General features: G+C 43.0%; 2 protein-coding genes across 4 annotated transcripts; one reads left to right on the forward strand and one right to left on the reverse strand.

Annotated features, from left to right (window-relative positions):
- The first annotated feature begins 7985 nt into the window (after positions 1-7985).
- LOC133925140 (protein KAKU4-like) lies at positions 7986-16176 on the forward strand. 3 transcript variants are annotated; one of them, XM_062370993.1, is made up of 11 exons: positions 7986-8335; positions 9364-9463; positions 9967-10324; positions 10451-10624; positions 11890-12094; positions 12243-12319; positions 12851-12932; positions 13093-13129; positions 13685-13773; positions 15315-15390; positions 15482-16176. In XM_062370993.1, exons 1-11 carry the CDS (start codon positions 8053-8055, stop codon positions 15738-15740), a joined length of 1740 nt encoding a protein of 579 aa, XP_062226977.1. In that variant the 5' UTR covers positions 7986-8052; the 3' UTR covers positions 15741-16176. The 3 variants fall into 3 exon arrangements, with proteins under 3 accessions (XP_062226977.1, XP_062226979.1, XP_062226978.1); XM_062370995.1 differs by having other exon boundaries at positions 13712-13773; XM_062370994.1 differs by having other exon boundaries at positions 12261-12319.
- A 656-nt stretch (positions 16177-16832) lies between these two features.
- On the reverse strand, positions 16833-17953 carry LOC133923694 (ethylene-responsive transcription factor ERF003-like). Its single transcript, XM_062368980.1, has 2 exons — positions 17693-17953; positions 16833-17505 (listed from the first exon to the last, which is right to left on the reverse strand). The coding sequence occupies exons 1-2, from the start codon at positions 17770-17772 to the stop codon at positions 17100-17102; spliced, it is 486 nt and encodes a 161-aa protein (XP_062224964.1). The 5' UTR covers positions 17773-17953; the 3' UTR covers positions 16833-17099.
- Between the last annotated feature and the right edge of the window lie 1736 nt (positions 17954-19689).

The raw sequence follows: 19689 nt of genomic DNA on the forward strand, positions 1-19689 counted from the left end.
TTACTTACTCTAGTTCAAAATAAATATCACTCTAGATTATATGTGGTCAACTATTTTAAATTTTAACTATAAATTATTTTTTATGTATTGAGTTTAGATACTTGAAAATAACACGAGTATGCTTGTCTCGAAAAGTATTTTCATAATAATATTTTTTTTATGTTTTATCAATATATTATAACAAAAAGTAATAATCAAAGTTGTATTTTAAGGACCACGTTATCATCTAAAATGACACTTATTTAGGACTAAAGGGAGTACTAAAGTAGTGTAGTTATTCTATTTGTTGTGATTAGAAGTTAAAAGAGTGGTTCATAGGCTGACCCGCAAAGTTTGTCCCAATTATTTAGTGTTCACGTTACTCAGGCTAGAGGTAACGGTTTATACATTCTCCGATCATAAATACATAATATTTTAAACAATATTTGATCAAATTTCTTAAACTTTGATCATCAATAACTTTTCAAATATTTAGTTTTATAGCATTAAAATTATATATATTGATTTGTCTTTAAAAAATAATTTCATAGTATCATAAACTTTGAATTGTATAAATATATTATAATTAAAAATAAAAAATACATATCAAAGACCATACTATATCAAAACTTTGACTGGAGGGAGTTATGGGGAAACATCCAAATAATATTTTAATTAATTATTAAATTGATCATTTAATTAATTATGACTTTAGTGATAAATCAAAATACCGCTTCGGTAGTCTTGCGCCTAAGATCGAAACATATGTTTTTCCAACATATCACATTACAACAAGGCTTAATAAAGAATAAGTAATTTAATTATATTACAAGCTCTTAAATATCCATAATTTCTTACAATTTATAGCAAAAGAGAGTTAGAAGGAGGCTGAAACTAATCAACTACTAGACAAAATAGAACTATGCAGCGGAAGTTAAAACTATAAATAAAAAAAGGAGGATGGAACCATATGCCCTTAGGCTCTATCACATAAGGATGACTACCGAGTAGTTATCTACTCGTGACTACCACCACTCTCGGTGGACATGAAGTAGTCAAAGACCAGCTCCTTCTGACCGGTAGCATCTAAAAGAACAACGTAAGTACGAATGTACTCGCAAGACTTAATCCATATTGAATACTTATAGATAACCTGACTCCAAGGATTATGAATTAGGTTGTTAACAAAAATACGACCACATGGTTAAGTAAATTTATATATAAAAGTAAAATTTGACATAAACATGTGTGAACATCTATACTTAACCAATATAATTATCTAACTCATAACCATCAATTGAACATATATGCAAAAGGAATCGTAGCAATAAAATCTGTAAAGAACCATCTCAACCCAACAACCACCTCAAACCAAATTCAAAACTCTACGACTGCTACAAATGGACAAAAGCATAGTCATGACCGAGAGCGCTGCATTTTGAAATGTTTTTACATCCTGTATCGGGGTATAACTTACCCACAAGACTCGAGGATCATACAGCTTGAGTCACTACACAGATCCACCTAAGGGGGTACTCGTGCCAACCTTTTCCAATAAGCGGCAACCATTTGAACCAGACATCACTTGGTGCGTAGCCCACTTAGGTTCACTCCCAAAGCAACCTCAAGTATCTCTTATAAGCCCGCCAGCTCACACTATCACTATGAAAGCTCAAAAGATTACAGCTACAAAGGTATTCAGCTTATCTTATCATTAGATCGACATATGGTAAGTACGGTAAATGCTAGAGCTAACTGCAAAAACGATTAGTGCTTAAACAACACAAGCGGTCTATGATGACCGAGTTTATCTCCCAACCTACCCTGGAAACTCCATATCGGGGCAGGAGAAACACCTCTAACACCGTTCACATCTCGCATCATCCTCACTACTCAATCAAACAACAACATCAACCCAGTATTGTTATCAATGTGACAGTAATTAAAGTCTATAGCTCGTGAACGGGGTTGAACTACCGCTTAGCTTATACCGAAGAATCTATACATGGCTAAGCATTTCAGTTAACTTTTAAACTAGACCATCATTAAGTTAAATCCCGATTACAAGGGTAGGTTCATCTGAAAGTGCATCTAACCCTTACATGTGGTTTTGGTAATTAATGACAATACATATAAACTAACAACGTTGTTGATAATTGTTAGTATGTTATTTCATAGGTGATGCATAGATGAGATATATGCATGAGCTCTAGATAAAATGGGGAAATTAAAAGTACATCAAGATGAATGAGCTCTTAGTGATGCTCATGAGAAGAATAAGAAGCTCAATAAGTTTGACAATATGCATGAAGGCTAATAAGTTACTTGTGAAGTTCAAGTAACTTAAGGTATAAAAATTGTCAATTAAGTTTTATAGACTAACCCATATGCTTTGTGCTTGAGAGTGAGTTGAGGTTAGGATCCATAAGAAGGTATGAATTGAGTTGGTATATTCTATATACCAAGAGTGAATAACAAGATTGTATTCTATATATGATAAAGTGAATTTATTGAAATGTTGAATACAAAATGGTTTTTTATGGCAAGACGGTGAAGGACAAGCAAGACTCGGCTACGATGGACCATCCGGTGGTGAAGGGCAAGCAAATGGCTTGTCGCCGAAGGACCAAGACAGTGGTGAAGAGCAAGTGAAGGCTTTGCGCCTATACCATGCGAGGTCACGTGAAGCTACCAGTGATTCACATCAATCACATGAAGAATCAAGAAGAAACGGAGTGATGATGATATAAAAGTTGGTAACCCTCTAAGTTCAAAGGAAAGAAGCGGTGTTTGAAGGTATTCAAACACTCAATGTGATTCAAACGTGTTTTATCTTTGAAATTGAGTATAGGTATGCCGTACTACTAAGACGAATGCAACATGAGTTATTTTTCGTGTCTTGGTGCTCAAGAGTTTTCTAACCAACACAAAGTGAGAGTTAGCTTAAGGAGCCCGGTGCGGAAAATTTGGAAGTGTCTGAATTTGGTTTCGGAGTGTTTCTAATTTGATCCAATGTATTTGAGGTCATGAATTTAGTTAGGATATGTATCCCTCTGAATAAGATTTTCATAGAGTCCAGAATCATTGAAATTGGACTTCGGGATCAAAAAGTTATTGCCGATTTTCAGAGGGTCAGCTGTGCTGAACTCGGATACTCTGGGTTGTCTGGCGTCTCCAGGTGAAGTTTTGAGCTGAGTGATCTGTTAGGGCCTAAGTGTTTCATCTGGATGCTCCGGATTGACCTAGAGACTCCGGGTTCCGGAGCTTCCAAGTTATACTCTAGCCAGGCTCTCGGTTACGCGTTCTAGTGCAACTCGGAGACTCTGCGTTGACCCGGATACTCTGGATCAATATAAAAAGTTGTGTAACGGCTAGTTTTTGGAGGACGTGTATAAATAACCCCTCACCCCCATCCTTTTGAGCTGCTGAAAAGGCACAAAAGATAACACATTTTAGAGCCAAAAGAAATCCTTCCCACTCTATTTTAGTGAGAGATTCGAGAAGAAAAGTGAGTTGGGTTGAGAGATTGAAAGATTAAGTGCAAGTGAGCTAAAATCCATTCTTGAGCACTCGAGTTCATCGACAACAAGTTCATCGTCGTGTTTGTTACTCTTAGAGCTTTGAGCTCCTATGTGGCTAGGCGTCGCTGGCGAGCATCCAAGGTTATGGTGTGCCGCGGAAAGTTTGTAAATGCTTCAATTTCGCCTATGCAAGTGAAGAAATCAAGAGTAGAAGCTAAGCTTAAGTGTGATCAAGCTTTTAGAGAAAAAAGATTGAGAGAGACCTGGCTCAAGTGTGACCGAGCCCCTCAACAGAGACGTGGGAACCTCTAGAGGAGGTGTTCGAACTTCGGGAAAGAAATCTTGTCTCCTCTCTTATTTTCATGTTCTTGTGTTCTTGCTCAATATTTGTGCATATTACTTGATTTACTTGCTCGTGTGAAATTGATTATAGATTCTCTTTGAATCTACTTGAAATCATCACTTGGAATGCACAACTTCACTTGGTTTGAGCTAGAACCCTTTAAATGTTGTTTAATTTCAGTTTTGAGATAATTTTCTGCGGAACCCGGAGGTTCCGATTTTAACCCGAAGACTTCGGATACTGTACAATCAATTCTGAACCCGGAGACTGGTGAACAGTAGTTTTAAAATTTTCAACTAGAGTTTGCTTGCATATCTTTTGCTATAATTGAATTTTTTTTTTGTTACCCTAGGATGATAGCTTTCACACTTATTTAGTGTGATTGTGCACTACTTGAGTCTAGCATATTTAGGATTTTCACTTGTAAAAAATTCGTTAGCTTATTTTCTTCATAAATTTTTGTAAAAACACCTATTCACCCTCTTTAGACGACATCATTGTCCTTTCATCATCAATATCTCACGACAGGGGATGCAATGCATCAATATAGGTTTTACCCTTATCAAACTTGATGTCAACTCAACAATATACATAACGTACATAAAGCATACGTTATCGTATTAGACATATATGATCCAAATTAATGGAAAAAATATGCTTACATGTTTACCTTGCTGCTCAGGTGGCTGTGTGATGCTACCCACACAGAATTCACAAAATCCGTGTGGCTCGGTTTCACCTTCAACCACACTCGCGTCACGCTTCGGATACTCGTTCACTAAAGAAGAACGTGTGCAATAATAAGTATGAATGAAGTGCAGTAAGGTATGCTACTATATGCATAATAACAAGCTAACAATGCAAGACATGTGAAATAATAGCAAACTTTGAGATTTAAACAACTTTGGAAAGTTAACATGATGCTGGAGACTCCAGGTTGAACTCGGAACCTCCGAGTTCCGGAGTCTCTGGGTGAACCTCCGGGTGGGGATCCTCGGGTATTTTTGGTTAGGATCACCTAGAATCTCTGGGTTGAACTTGAACCCTTCAGGTTCTAGTGTCTTCGGGTGAACCTCCGGGTTCTGGCAGAATACATGTTTTGTGACGTCTTTTTGACTGATTCAACTTGCATGTTAAATCTATCATACATAAACATACATATACACTATATAAAGGGTTCTAGACTCAACTTGTACCCTAAACCCTAACTATTTTTTAGCACAGTTCATCGGGATTTTCACTAGGCTACACAAACTATCCGGGTTCTACACGAACTATCCGGGTTGTTTAGAGAGGTTGTTTCGAGAAGAAAAACTCGACTGATTTGATTTACGATCCTCTCCAAACAAAAAAGTAATATGTTTGGGATAATTCATAGAGTCTAGAACTCACTCACCAACCTAGCAACACGATTCCTAGCACAAAACTCATCTGAATCCTCTCATTTTCCTTCAAAGCTTAAGAACTCGAGAACTTCACAAATTTAGCTCCAAACTCAAAATCGACTCGCCAAAATGCGCATCCTTGCCATGGGAGCCTAGTATACTCACCCAAGATGCTTTACTAAGGTCGGTGACCGTCGATGGAAGGTGGAAAAGCTCGGGAAGAGGAAGGACACCAATACTCCCCATGCTTCAACCAAGAATACCAAAAGACATCAAAACCAGCTCGAATCCTTCAGGAAAACGAAAATGAATTGGATGTATGAGGAGCTTAGGAGTTAATGATCACATTAGTAACACATGCATACCTCGATTTCTTCTCTTGATGTGGGATTTTGGGGAGAAGGAGAGAGTGCTTGAGAGAGGGAGGGGCTCTTTTGGCTTGGCCAGTTGGAGAGGAGAGGGAGCTTGGGTGGGAGTGAGGGAGAGAGAGAGAGGGCAGGTGGGCTGTTGCACAAGAGAGTGAGGGGTGGTTGGCCTACCGGGTGGGGCCCACGTATTAGAGGACAAGTCTGTTTCAGCTGTGAATTATTATTTTTCTCTCTCAAATTTCCTTCTCTCATTCAATTGGCTTAAAACCAAGTGCTCAAATGCTCTAAAGAAAATTACTCAAAATTAAACTTAATACTTATGAAGTATGATTAGGCTTAATTACACAATTACGACTTTGAGACATGACAAGAGTATTACTTTTTTTTTTTGAGAAAGGGTGACTTATATCAGATCAAAGAAGGCACAATATTACAACATAGGAACCTGAGCAAAACAGAAACACTAAGAAACACACGGGGTCCTGTAACATATACCATGAGCTTCATCTCCAATCCGCCGTCGTTGAACAGGGTCGAGGGAACTGGAGGCAAACTCCGAACTGAGGAGGATGGACCACTAAAGGCCATTAGATTTTTTGTAGCCATCGAGAGTAACATCCTGAAACCAGGATGCATTAAGGACACTGAACACCTCGAGTAAACTCGTCGGCCAGAACGAAATCCAACGCCATCGAACAAGTTGACGGTGCGGAAGGGAGAACCAGCATCTCTGACGAATACGCCATCGATCCGGACAACAAGCTCACATCCCTTACCAGAGATGAAGCACAATAATCCAACCAGACCTTGCATCAAGAGCCGAGGAACAAAAACCATGGCAGACGACTCACCGTCGGCAACCCGGACCAAAATCCAAACATCGAGGAAACTTAGAAACCACACTTCGTTCGTAGAGATCTGAGGGAGCAGCGAGACCATTGAAAGTGCAAACACCATGACAGACTCGAGGAGCTCGTCCAGCGCCACCTCGCAGGCCGACCCACCGCCGCCCGCAAGGACCTCCACGTCCATGGTGGAGTCGCCGTTGGCCAGTGCCATCAGGCACGCGGCGCCGAGTGCAACGACGAAGCACGCCGTCGTCCCGTGGGATTTGGACGTGACGGAGAGGCCCAAAAGGACGAATGAGCAGACGCAGATCCCACATGCCCCACAGATGAGCTACTAGCACACAAGAGGCCCGGAGAGCTCGACGCTGTCGCCAACTTCGCTGGAGATGAAGAGGGTAAACAAAAGCTCGATGGGATCCAGAACAACGCCGTCGAGAGAGCCCCTAGGCTACATAGACTAATCTAATAACCTAGAAACCTACACTACCAGGAGTTGGAGGCTGGGCCCCCCTCCTCCACCGACACTGACAGGGCTGTCGGAGGCGAGGGGTCAGCTGAAACGACCCCAGAGAAGAAGAGCTCCTTTTTCGCATGACTGTACTTTAGCAGAAGAGAAGAGTGAGAAGAGAAGAGAACTGGTCGGGGGAGGGAGGATTACTTATGATAGTCTCAACATCTCCTACTCGCAGTGCAAAGAAGGACCCGCCCCAACTTATCGGGCCGTTTCTTGTCTATATTCGGCAAGGAAGTAATTAGGGCCATCATGCAGCCCATCATCGTATCGAACTATGCCCGGCCCAAAAGATAAATACGTTCCCGTTCGTTGATTACAAACACTTAAATCGTAGGAGTACGCTTGTACTAGCATCAACAGTAGTAACCCAGGGTGTACAGCGAGATAGATCTGAGCGGAACATTTCTTCACCATAATTCTTACATTTTCTCTTTAAAAATATATTTTCTAAATAATCTCTACAAAAATATTTTTAAAATAAATCTTTTTAGATGGCATCATAATATTTGGTGTTATGATATGTGACAATTAACGCTATAATAATTGCCACATATGAACTTGCAATATCATATATAGCAGCTACCAATTATCATGACGTCATGCTACCTAACAACGGAATTAATAGTTACAGTGCTTAAAAAAGATTTATTTTTAGACATGGTTTCTCGGTAGAAAAAGTTTTAAAAAAATCAAAATCTAAAAATTACACCTTGTCTCGCACGGCGGATCCACCACCCGAGTCACATACAACTGGGCCCTGACTAACTAACTACGCGGTGGGCTCTGCGCCTCATTCAATGGTACAGTTGGTCCTTCTGTGGATTGAGGTTAGAAGTTAAAAGAGCGGTTCACAGCCAGCCCGTAGGCCGCTAACTTTGTCCCATTTAGTCCCACGTCACCCGGACCAAGGTAACGGTCCAGCTAACCAGCCCCTGCGAGTGGGTCCCAAGCACGCAAGCTCAAGAACTGGTCCCACATGTCATGGGAGTATCGCCAACACGCTCCCGCTTAAAGTAGTGGCCGTAGCAGTTCGTGCCGTCCCTTCCAAAATCGCCTCACGCCTCAGGTTCGAACTCCTTCCTCCACCCCATCCCATGGCGTCCCTCTTCGGGACTCGCCGCCGGCGATCGCCGGAGGATGACGGCGAGGGCGACAGATCCGGTTCGGGGCGGGTCCAGCGCCGCCGCCTCTCGCCGGAGGAGGATGCGGCGTCGCCGGCGGAGGGGGCGACGGGGACTAGCCCCGGGTGGCTCTCCAGCTTCGTCTACGGGGCGAGGAGGGTATTTTCTTCCGTGTTGTTGTTCTCCTCGCCTGAGGAGGCGGCCTCGGAGGAGGAGGAAGACGACGACGGCGAAGACGCTAACGGCTTGAGCTCCGGTGAGTAATTTCTCCTTCCTCGCTTCCACTCACTCTCCCTCCCTCTCCCCCACTCCATCGTTCAGTTCAGTTCAGTGAGCCGCTTGTCTATCTTACTATGCTGGCATATCTGCGAGTACTCGCGCAAGTTACTTCTCCGCTTCGGCTTGGCGACCTAGGGTTTTGGCTTGGTTTGCTAAAATTAGGCTAGTAGCTTTCGATTTTTTTGCTAATTCGTTGTCATTGTTGGCTAAAGGGTGTGTTCTGTCACCTCAATTGCGCATAGGATTTTGGTAGAGTAAGGACTTCCGTAGGGGGTTGGGGACAGACATGTATTGATTCGAAAACGCTGAATTACTCTTATCTATGTTCTGCAATTGGAATATTAAATTGATTTAGGGGTTTCCATTGTGTACAAGTTGACGTATTGCATCTACCAACTGAGGTTCAATATTATCACCAATCCATCTGGTACGTGTCATAAGATGACGTCAGTCATTCACGGAGACAACTGAATCCATGGGATTTGATAAACTGGCACCACGCTGAGGTTTAATTGCGCTCTTAAAATCAGGATAGAAGGAGCAGAGTCTTAACCCTTTTTTTTTCCCTGAACGGACCTCATTTGGGAGCTTCGTTTCTTTGGATATTCTTTGGTATTGAATGTCTGCACCTCTTGTATTTTTTTGTAAAGTGATTAGAGAATTTCCTCAGTCTTGATCTTAGCGATGTTGGACAATCTTTTCAACCAGTAAACAGAAGAAGGTGTAGGAGTAATGCTTATTACTTACTTTCAGGCCCAAGCCATCATAAAGATACTTAAATTGATGCTTCATTACAAGCAAATGTATTTTAAAATTTTAATTATAAACCTTCCTCCCAATGTCATCAGATCATTGCCATTCCTGTACTGCTAGCAGTTAAGTGTGTCCTCACACCACAATAATGTGCTGTACACATTTAGATGAATATTCTTTATTGTAACCTGCATCCATATGGGCTATTTTGCATGTAAGTTACAAATGTGTTAATTTGAAGTACCCATGCAGATGAGAATGAAGATATTCATGACAATCGTGGAGCGATAGTTCCTTATAGCGAGTCAAAGCTTGCTATTGAGCAAATGGTTATGAAGGAAACATTTTCAAGGTAACCAGAATACTATTATTCTTTTATATGTGTGCTAACATGTATAATGGCATTTTTTTTTTCTGGACAGCCTCTGATAGTTAAATGTAGTAGTAAAAATATTCTAGTTACATCTCATTTAGCAAAAATGTTGATGGTGCATTCTTAGATGCATATGACTTAAGGTGAAGTTTCTTTAATGCTTGTCTTGTGGACTTTTTGAATGAATTGCAATGGACAAACTTTAAAATTTGAGTTGGTGGACGAACCAAAGTCATACTCATATTGCACTGGATGATGTAGGGACTCTTCAATAGTGCAACGCTGAGAAAACCTAGCACTGTAAATCATTACTCATGTAATGCTACCTGAACCCTTATGAAACTGCTACACATGCTATTTGTTGAGGAGATGTTGTGATTTTTATGTCTGTTAGATCCATAATCATTTTGGGCCTTGATTTCTTAATAATACCCTCTTCAGATACACTTTCACTCTGAATCATTAATGTTAATATTTTGCAGGGATGAATGTGATAAGATGATAGAACTAATAAAATCACGTGTTAAAGATTCTATGTTTCCTGACGTTTGTGAGTATGGAACGCCAAAAGAAATCCCAAGTAGGAATGCAGGCATTGGCCATGACTTCACAGGAGCTTGGCGCTCCTTGAGCCGTGATCGGAATTTCCCTGAATTAGTTCCATTCTCTAGTATGAGACCTGGTAGTTTTTCTCCTGGCTCTCCTCTCCAAGCATCACCTGAGCTATGCACTGCAGCAGTTACGGAAGCAAAGAAATGGTTGGAAGAGAAAAGGCAGGGACTAGGCCTAAAGCCTGAAGACAATGGACCATGCACATTAAACACTGATGTATTTAGTTCTGTGAGTATAAATATCTTTTCCTTCTAATCTTTAAAAACCTTAAGTTTTTTGGTGATTGGCACAATTGACTGTTAGTTTTTGTTGGTTAAATTGTTTCTTACCTTTATGGATTGACATCTCATACAGGGCTTCGACTCTGACATGGGTTCTCCAGTTGACTTAGCGAAATCATACATGCAGTCGTTACCTCCTAGGCAGTCCCCATACTTAGGCAGTCAGAAGTTTAACACATCACCCTCTGGTGGGATACATTTTTATGATGATGAAGGAAAGTCCAAATACTCTATCTCGTCATCAAAGGTAATGCAAGAAATTTTATTTTGGGTCATTGATGTAAATTTGGCAATGCATACTTATGTCCAGCCTAGGTTTTCATGGCAATATTTTGATCATTTGTGATATATGGTTAGTGTTGGGATCGAAGTCCCAGACAAGATGGGCCTTCGGGGGTGGAAGTGGCGAAGGTCCCTTATGGTGACGTGTACTGGAAGTAGAACAGTTTTCGATTACCTTTCATGTTTACACTGTGGCTCTATTTATAGCCCGTATCCGGCGATCACGGGCCCGGTTTACACATATTACCCCCTAACCTGCTACATTCCCGGAATATCCGGGGGTAATATGGTACAAATGAGCATGATCCCATAATTACAACCGTGCCCATGACAATTGGGCCCACTGTCCAGCTGGTCTCCCAACCGAAGGATATCGAAGCCCTCTTTGTCCGACCTCTTGACGAGCTGCCTTCGCCGCCTCCTGGCGAAGGCCTGGTCTTATCTTCGCACGGAGCGAAGGACGCGGGACGCGAATCGGGGCTTCGCCCGACAGTCGAGGTAGATCAGTCTTCGCATACGCCAATTCGGTTATAGGAAGATGCAACCAGCGCGGCAGTTGTCCCGCAGCACCTCCAACTAACTTCGCAGTCGTCTTCGGGTGCGGGGATGGCAGGAGATGATCCCCAACAGTTAGTTTAAGAAAATCTCATTCCCTTATAAGACTGATGAACTTCACACAACCTTTTATATGACCATTAGCACTTAAAAAACTCGACCATAGGGAGAAGACATCCCCTGGCTTTGTCTTAAGAGAGGGGAGTACGGAACCCTTTAGGGAGGTACTCACATGACCTGCAAGCACCTGGGTTCAAGCCAGGGTGGGCGGCCTCTCAACTGGAGGCTCAACCAATCGAGCTATCACTCAATTCTCACTATCAGCACTTAAAGTACTGATGCGTTGTTATATTGATCCGTATTCCAGTCTTAGGGAGATATGAAGAAATTGCCACCGACCACGTATCATTGTATGACTGTCTGAAACTCTGAATTTCTCTTTTTTAATAAATTGCTGCATTGACTTATTACGGTAAAGATTCATAAGATTTCTGAGCAGAGAAACTGAGTGAAGTTGGTAAAAAAGATCATGATAATATGGCAGGAAAACTGTGCAATTACGTGTTGCAGACTTTTCTTTTCTTAATCATTATCACACTCGACACCTGTCTGGTTAATTGCTGTCTCAGTTATGCTTGCATATTCACTTCTAACCAAGTATTTTACCTTGTAAAGGTTACTATGAAGGAAGACTACCTTTCCAACTTTTGGGCAAACTTGGAGGAATCACGAAGAGCTCGCATGGGATCTTCGGGAGGTTCTGCAGATGCTTCTAAATTCAGGCATTATGATTCTACGTCCATATTATTTGAGAATGATACCTCTATATTCTCATTGGGTACTGATGAGAAAGTTGGAGAGCCTGCCCAAACTAATAATGGTGAAACTTCTTTACACTTCTGGGCTTCTCTTGACTTCAAAATTACTCAGGCTGCATGCTTTGATATTTTATACTCATGCTTCACCCCCACATTATTTAATTGCACTTTTTTTTACCATGAATAACTAATTTGTTTAAGTAAATATAGGTTCTGGTAAAATTGCAGCAACAGAACCTGTCAGTGGGTGCTCCATACCTACCACACCAACTGAAGATGGAAATGATGTGAGCAATTCATGATTTTTGCTGTATGTTAGTGTTGCATTACTTGTATATTTGGTTTCAATTTGACATAGCTCAGTGCTTTTGTTGTCAGTAGCCTCATGACCTACATAGCAAGTGGCTTGTACATGTATTAATTTTGTTTGTGATGCCTTAATCTTTTGAAAAGAGTACATTCTAGCCAATGTGGATCTGAACCTTTCCTGATACATTGTGAACTAAGCTGTTGCCCTAGCTGCTCCTGTTAATATATGATACATTCTAGCCAATGTGGATCTGAACCTTTCCTGATACATTGTGAACTAAGCTGTTGCCCTAGCTGCTCCTGTTAATATATGATAACTTATGTTTTCCCTACCTACATTTTCACTTTTTTGAATTTGTAGTACAAATCTATTGGGTCTGTTTTGTTGACAATGACAAATGCTCAAAAATGTATTTGTTCATAAACATGTGTCCTCAACTTTTTCTGTAGTTTGTCTCACAAATCACAAGTAACATCTTTTATTTATCAGTGCATTTTGTTTTCCTAAGGGTATTGTTGAGCCTGTGGACCCTGCAAGGGACAATGGGAATGCACCTCAAGAATACCATGCTGCATCCGAACTTCATCCCGGTAAACTCTCCTTGTCCCGTTGTCCTTGACTCTTGTCCCCTGGTTATCTGATGACATTCTTCCCAGTTTTTAACCATGTATTATTCCTGCTTAGTAATTATAGAAACTTGTGAATATCATGTTGTAATAATATCTTCTATTGTGGGTACATATGGTGCAGATAAGGTAGCAGAGGGGAACAATATGTCTCCCACAAGGTCAGTTTTGGCATAGAAAATGCTTACCGATCAAGTTACTTTTACTGCAGTTGCAACATCATTTATAAGCTTAGCTTATGAGTAACAAAGTATCACCATCACAAAGTACTTTGAATATACGCTGAGCTGTAAATTCTTTACCTGCATATATTTGAACCTGAACTTATTTTAAGAAACTGATCCTGTATTTTGGTTCTGCTGAGATGTTTCTCTATGTTAGGATCTAATTTTAGCATGCACTTTGTTTAAACACGTGATATTTTTTTTTTACACAAGTTGTGCAACCTAAATGATTATGCTTGTATGATTACATGATCAATATCAATCACGTCTTTCATCACTTTTTTACTGTCCTTTATATTGAAAAGTTTTGCATTCGTGAAGCATTCTAATCCTCATTTCCATGATATATGCTAGGATTTGATAATATTAGATAGTTTTCTGAATTATTGTATGCTTAGGTTTTTGTTTATTTATCCTGAAACTAACATAGTACTATAATTTATTCCTTGATTTTGTTAAATACTTCAAGTTACATTTTTTGTCCTGTCTTAGTGTTACTAAGGATGCTACTGGCCACAGTGATGTTAAAGCTCCCATAGCAGAACCGCAAATAGGGGAATCACATATCAACTCAGCTTCAGGTATGTCCCTTGCTGACATAGATCTTGACTGTAATTTGTCTTTTACTCCACTCCTTTCCTTTGGTTAAATCAGCTTGATTTTGTCTGGACTCTGAACTCCCATCAAACTTTCTCTATTGTGCTAATGACCTAATATAGCTAGAGAAGTTTCCGAGTTTCAGCAGTTTTTTTTTTGTGCCACATTTTTGCTTACTTCTGTTGTAGAGTCTGGTCATCCTACTCATTTACAGATTCACCGCTTGTTGCCTGATTAGGGCAAACTATTAATACTTGTTTTCTGCTGATAATGGTCACAGCCACTGGAGTTCCATTAGGTTTTGCAATGCCAAAGTCTAGAAGTAACTGTCTAAATATCAACCTTAACCATATTTCCTAGCCAACACCAGCATTTTATGAACTGATTGGTTTAAGTGACAATTTTAAGTGTTGTTCATCAGTTATTATAGATGATTTCTGAGTTAGTTGCTGGCTGCCCATAAATTGCCAAATTGTCCTGCTGGTTGCAGAGCAGTAATAACTTTATCTGGCTGGAAGTCTAGTAGTCTACTTAGATCATCCAGTTGATAGCAGGGACTATTGGTCAAGAATCGTGAGAATACCTTGCCTGTGAGGCACAGGAAAAGACAGAATTCCTTTTGTCAACCAGTAAATGCCGGTTTCACTTGGAATGTCATGTGTGGTATACCCTACACACACCGGCATGGGGTGAAAGCCACCAAATGACCAGAGCCATCACACAGGGCAGCCTTGGGCTGTTTGATAATCCTGGTTTTCCTTTAGAGGTAAATTAGCAGATAAGATTGTTTAGTTTAAAAGATTTTGTATTCTATCCTCAGTTCAGTTTGTTAGGGGACCCCTTTATATAAGGGAAAGTTATTATCACGAAAGGGCAAGCAAGTTGCCTCTAATCTCCCCCCTCCCCCTTCCCCCCTGTGTACACTTCCTTCTTGCTGCATGCTATCTCCTCCACCTGCCACCATGGCTCCAGGTCATTTAGGCCCGGGGCGTGACATGGAAGGACTGGAATTTGCCTAAGTGGAGACAAATCCTTCTGAATTGAGCAAGATTTAATGCAGTCATGACTGATTATCATCAAAAAGGAAAAACTGACAGAAAAACTTGTATTGACAACTCCCCAGCAACTGGGTTTAAATGGGTTTTACAACCTGTGAGTCTTTATGGAGCTTGAAGTCCAACAAAAGCTTGAGAAATGGTATAAACCCCAAAGGTAGTTCTTCTGGTTATGTGTGGTCATACTGCTGTAAGTGCATCGGGTTCGTTAGGTCTCTCAACTGCTTCTGTTGGCTGCTGGTTTGTGTTAGTTGAAGGCTCGAGGTGTCTCTTCTTTTTGTTAGGATATAGCCCCTTTGGTCCGAAGGGTCCTAGAACTGAAGCTAAAGCAAAAACCAACCAATAGTTTTTTTTTCAGCCTCTTACTGTTATCTTAGTCTATTCATTGACTGCTTTTTGTTATTTTGAAGCTAGCTAATACCTGCTATTATGCTTATGATGGCTTACTGGTTTTATTTGAACTTTTCCAGGGTTCAGAACAAAGGATGCAGATCCCCCAATTCAGACTAGCATGAATGGGTCGACCAATAAAACATCTGCCAACGGGTAACACAACATGTGCAGATTTTTTTTTTGTACTTTCCATTTTTTCTATGGAACTTACATTTACAAAAATAGATGTCTCTTGCTAATGCAGTCTTCTGGATCAATCAAACGCTAACTCGGGGCTAGAATCTTCACGCAATGATAATCCCAGTTGCACTAACTCAAGCAGTGCTGTGCCACCCATCAGTAAGGACTTAACTGAGTCTGCAGCTGATGCTGCTGATGTTGATTCTGTCGAGAATGGCACGAGAATGAATCCAAAAAAAACAGCTAAGGGAGCCTCGGAACCATCCTATGTTCGGCGAGGACGGAAAAGGGTGGCACGAGGCACAAGAGGAAGAGGGAAGTAAAAGCATTGCTGCATGATATTGTTGTATACTAATATTAACGGCCCAAAAGGGCGACATGATACCTAGGTTAATTAGAGTTAGCGTCGATTGGTTGTTTTTCATACAAGGCATTGCACGTTGACAGTTCAACACTTGTATCCATGTTGTATTATTGTAGGCTTCATAATAACCACGTTTCGTGATTAGAATTGATTACTAGGATATGTAGCTGCTTGCCCCATCTCAGTGTCATAGTTTTCATAAGCTTCTGGGTAGTTTGTGCAGTTGGGAGAACAATTGGGTTGATTGTATTGTAGCAGTGACAAGTATCAAGTGTTCTAGCCAACTAGGTGACTAGTGTGAATCTAGTGACAGTTGTTTCTCTGTATCGTGGACGCTGATGTTTCTAGCGATGTAACCCCTGTTTTGTACGTCAGCTTTTCTGTTTGTGTGTTTACCTTCGCTGCTTTTTTTAAATAAAAAAAACGCTTGCCTTAGGAAGTACTGGTTCTGTGGTTGAAGCAGTGCTGGTTGTTGCACCACCATCATGGTTACAGTTGCTTTCTGATATATTTCTCATTTTATATGGTCTATCTTACCACTGACGCTGAGGCATGCCATGTTCATAACTTATAGGAGAGGCCTCACCCTTCGCATGCACAACCTATTTTGTTCTGTAGCAGGCAACTTGCGTGCATGGGCCAAAGGCTGTATTTTGATCGTGCTCGGCCATGGAGAAACGGATCGCTCCTGAAGGTTCGTTCATGACGTCTTGTGAACGACCCTCCTCGACTGCTCATAGGAGCGAAGACTAGAACAGCTTCGCTATTTGTAAGTTTGCCTGCTCGTTTCTGAAGTTTTAGTGATTTTTTGTGACCATTAGATTCGTATTGTATGATTGATGTTAATCCGACAAGATATATGCAAAGGTGTGACTAATGCTTAAGAAAAATATTAGTCGCCTTATATATAGCCATTGTCCCAGACTAGAAATGACAATCCGTCGGGTTCTAGCACGAAGAATTGAAGATGAATCTGGTCGGCCATGCGTCACGTCATCTCTATGTATGTACCGGAATTTGCAGTTTTGCGAAGGAAAGATAAAGGGGCTAAAGCTCATCTACCAAAGAAGCTAAACGACAATGCCAGAACAAGTTTCACATCATGAACCAAATCAAGGCCCCTTATCCTAAAAGATAATTGGTCCCCTTCCCGCTCTGTACACGGCTCAATCCCAGCCCAGCCTAGGAAGGGTCCCAGCCGGATGCAAATGCAACTCGCGTTCCATTCCTCCGGACCCCTGATGGCTAATGCGCCTAACAAAACAACGCAGTCGAATCGATGGCTGCATCAGCTAGCGGCTAATCTAGCTAGCTTTGTTCACCTAATCACCGAGCTCGAACAGGGCGCGGCGACGGAGGTGGAGGTGGGATGATGTATCTCCACGGAGCCGTAGTACGTGAGCTCCCTGATCATCTCCTCGATGTACTCCTCGCCGCCGCCGCCGTGGTCACCTTTCGCATCCTCGTTGTCCCGGCGGACGCCGCTGCCATCTCCTCCCCCCGTTCTTGACACGTTCGCGCCGTCCTGCGCCGGTGCCGACGCCGTGCAGCATTTCTCCAGCTTCGCGCGCAGCGTAGGGGAGAGGGTGCCGCCCGAGCCGCCGCTGCCGGTCAGGGGGAAGTTGGTGCGCGCCACGGGCCCGCTCATCAGCCGCGCCGCCTCGTCGTACGCCCGCGCCGCGTCCTCCGCCGTCTCGTACGTGCCCAGCCAGATCCTCGTCTTCCTGCACCACCACCAGAGACACAAAACCACAAGCGTGCCAGATCAGAACAACGCCTGTGCACACCTGCATACGCATGCATGACATGGCAGAAAGCTGCAGCAGCAGATGCGCACAGGAAGTCGCTACTTCAGAACATGACCAAATCTAACCAAGCCATCAGTGCAGGGTTCTAGAGCGAGGAGTGTACAGGAGTGGGTGGCGGATCTCGGAGACCCAGGAGCCCCAGTGCCTCTGCCTCACTCCTCTGAACCTCTGCAGCTTCGGCATGGCGATGCTCTGTCTCACTGTCCGATACTCTGGTGGTGGCCACTTGATAGCAAGATATGGGAGCCTCAGGTGCTGGGCGCTTATATACTGCGCCCAAGGGGAGGGCTGCAAGAGATTGATGCTAGCTACCGCAGGATAGCCAGATAGGTAGATAGATAGACGCGATCCTGTTCGAGATCGATCGATGCTTAACTCGCGAGAGATACTTACCACGATCGCCATGTGGCATTGATCATGCATTTATACAAAGGGGCAAGTGTACAAACACAGGGTGGCGAGGACGACAAGGCACAAGCTTAATTGCTGCGGATAGATAGAGCAAATCCAGATCCTCTGACTGGGTGAAATCAGTGGGGGAACAGTAGCAATGCGCCTGTGCGCTAGGTACGATAGCAAATATACTGTTCATAGAAATACTATGGAATCATATCTGTCTATCTATGATACAACGGATCACGGTTGTGAAATGAGAGGGTATAGATTCAGATACAGCAGGATCAGCATGCAGTGACACGGCCGGGGGGCCAGCCGGGCGATCTTGGTGCATGCACAGTTGCCGAACACTGCCAGCTGCTATGATGACCGCCACGTTGGAACACCTGGACGGCCATTGGTCCATGGACGAGACGACAGAGGCGCGTCAAGTCTTGTGGTGCTTGACGAGGACGAAAGGCCGGATGAAGTACACGTGTCGGCAAGATGTGTAGGTTCGGTGCTTAGATTCTACTGTATGTTCTTCTGTGCATTGGAGACTAGTCGTACGTGTAGGCGAGTGACAGTTTTGGTTGACTGTCGCATAGGGGAACCTGGAATCTCTTTGGCCACCTATGTTTCAGCCAAAACAGAATTCCTTCTATGTGTGGTTGCATCAATTCAATGTATCGATACGAGTTAATAAAATTTTATTTTTAAAAAAAATATAATTCATCCGTAACGATGCAACACATTATCAAGCAAGATCATTGATTAAGGTGTGACAACCTAAAACTCTAGGTAACCCTCGAACCAGGTTCAAACAATAGTACTACTGGATTAGCAAGGAATCAACATTCAACCATGGTTACATGCGCACCGTTATGTCAAACCAGGTCTTCTTGCTAATTCTGAACCCAGTCACGATCACCAACATAATCGAACAACGGCCACAAAAACCGACAGGTGACGGTAACAAGTACCACCGATGTCGTGCCACGATCTACGCCTGACTGATCGGACGGTCCCATCGGTCACGCGTGTCGACACGAGGCGGCGTTGTGGTCTGCCGGCCCCCGGGTGCAGTAGTACTTGCATGCAATCTCATCTCATGGGAAGGGCGGCCGGCCGGCCGCCGGGCCAGCCGGCCTCGGAGCGAGCTCGACCGGCGCGCACGGCAGGGGAGCGTGTTGCGGCCCGGGGCCACGCCGCGGTCTCCATGGGATGTCGGGCGCGCGGGGGAAAGAGCGGCGGGCCAACCGGGGCCGCGTGCCCTTGGACGTTCGGCACCACGGCCATCACGCGCAAGTGCAATGAATCCTCCAGATTTTGTGCTGGGTTCGCACCAGGTACGCGGCCCCCCAGCCCTGGACGCGCTCAGTCGGGTCGCCTCCCGGCCGGATCGACAAAAACCTGAGTCTGTTTGTCCCAGCCTTCCGCTGCGCGCATGAACTGCTCTCTGCTCTGAGAGTGGATTGAGCGAGTAGTAGTACACACTATACAGCACGCATGGGCGATCGATGGGCCCTCATATGCCACTGTCAGGATGGTGTGTCTCCTCCCCTTGCGGGAATACATTTGTCCACGTTCTTGCGGATATCCAGGCAATCACGAACGAACAGCGAGTGCTGCATTCGCTGCATTTGTATGCACGCACCATCTCGTCCCGTTCTCCTGTCACCCGTCGACAATGGCGGAGCTAGACAGAGTCAGAGATGTCCAAAT

The sequence above is a fragment of the Phragmites australis genome, chromosome 7 (assembly GCF_958298935.1).
Source record: "Phragmites australis chromosome 7, lpPhrAust1.1, whole genome shotgun sequence".
Lineage (NCBI taxonomy): Eukaryota > Viridiplantae > Streptophyta > Magnoliopsida > Poales > Poaceae > Phragmites > Phragmites australis.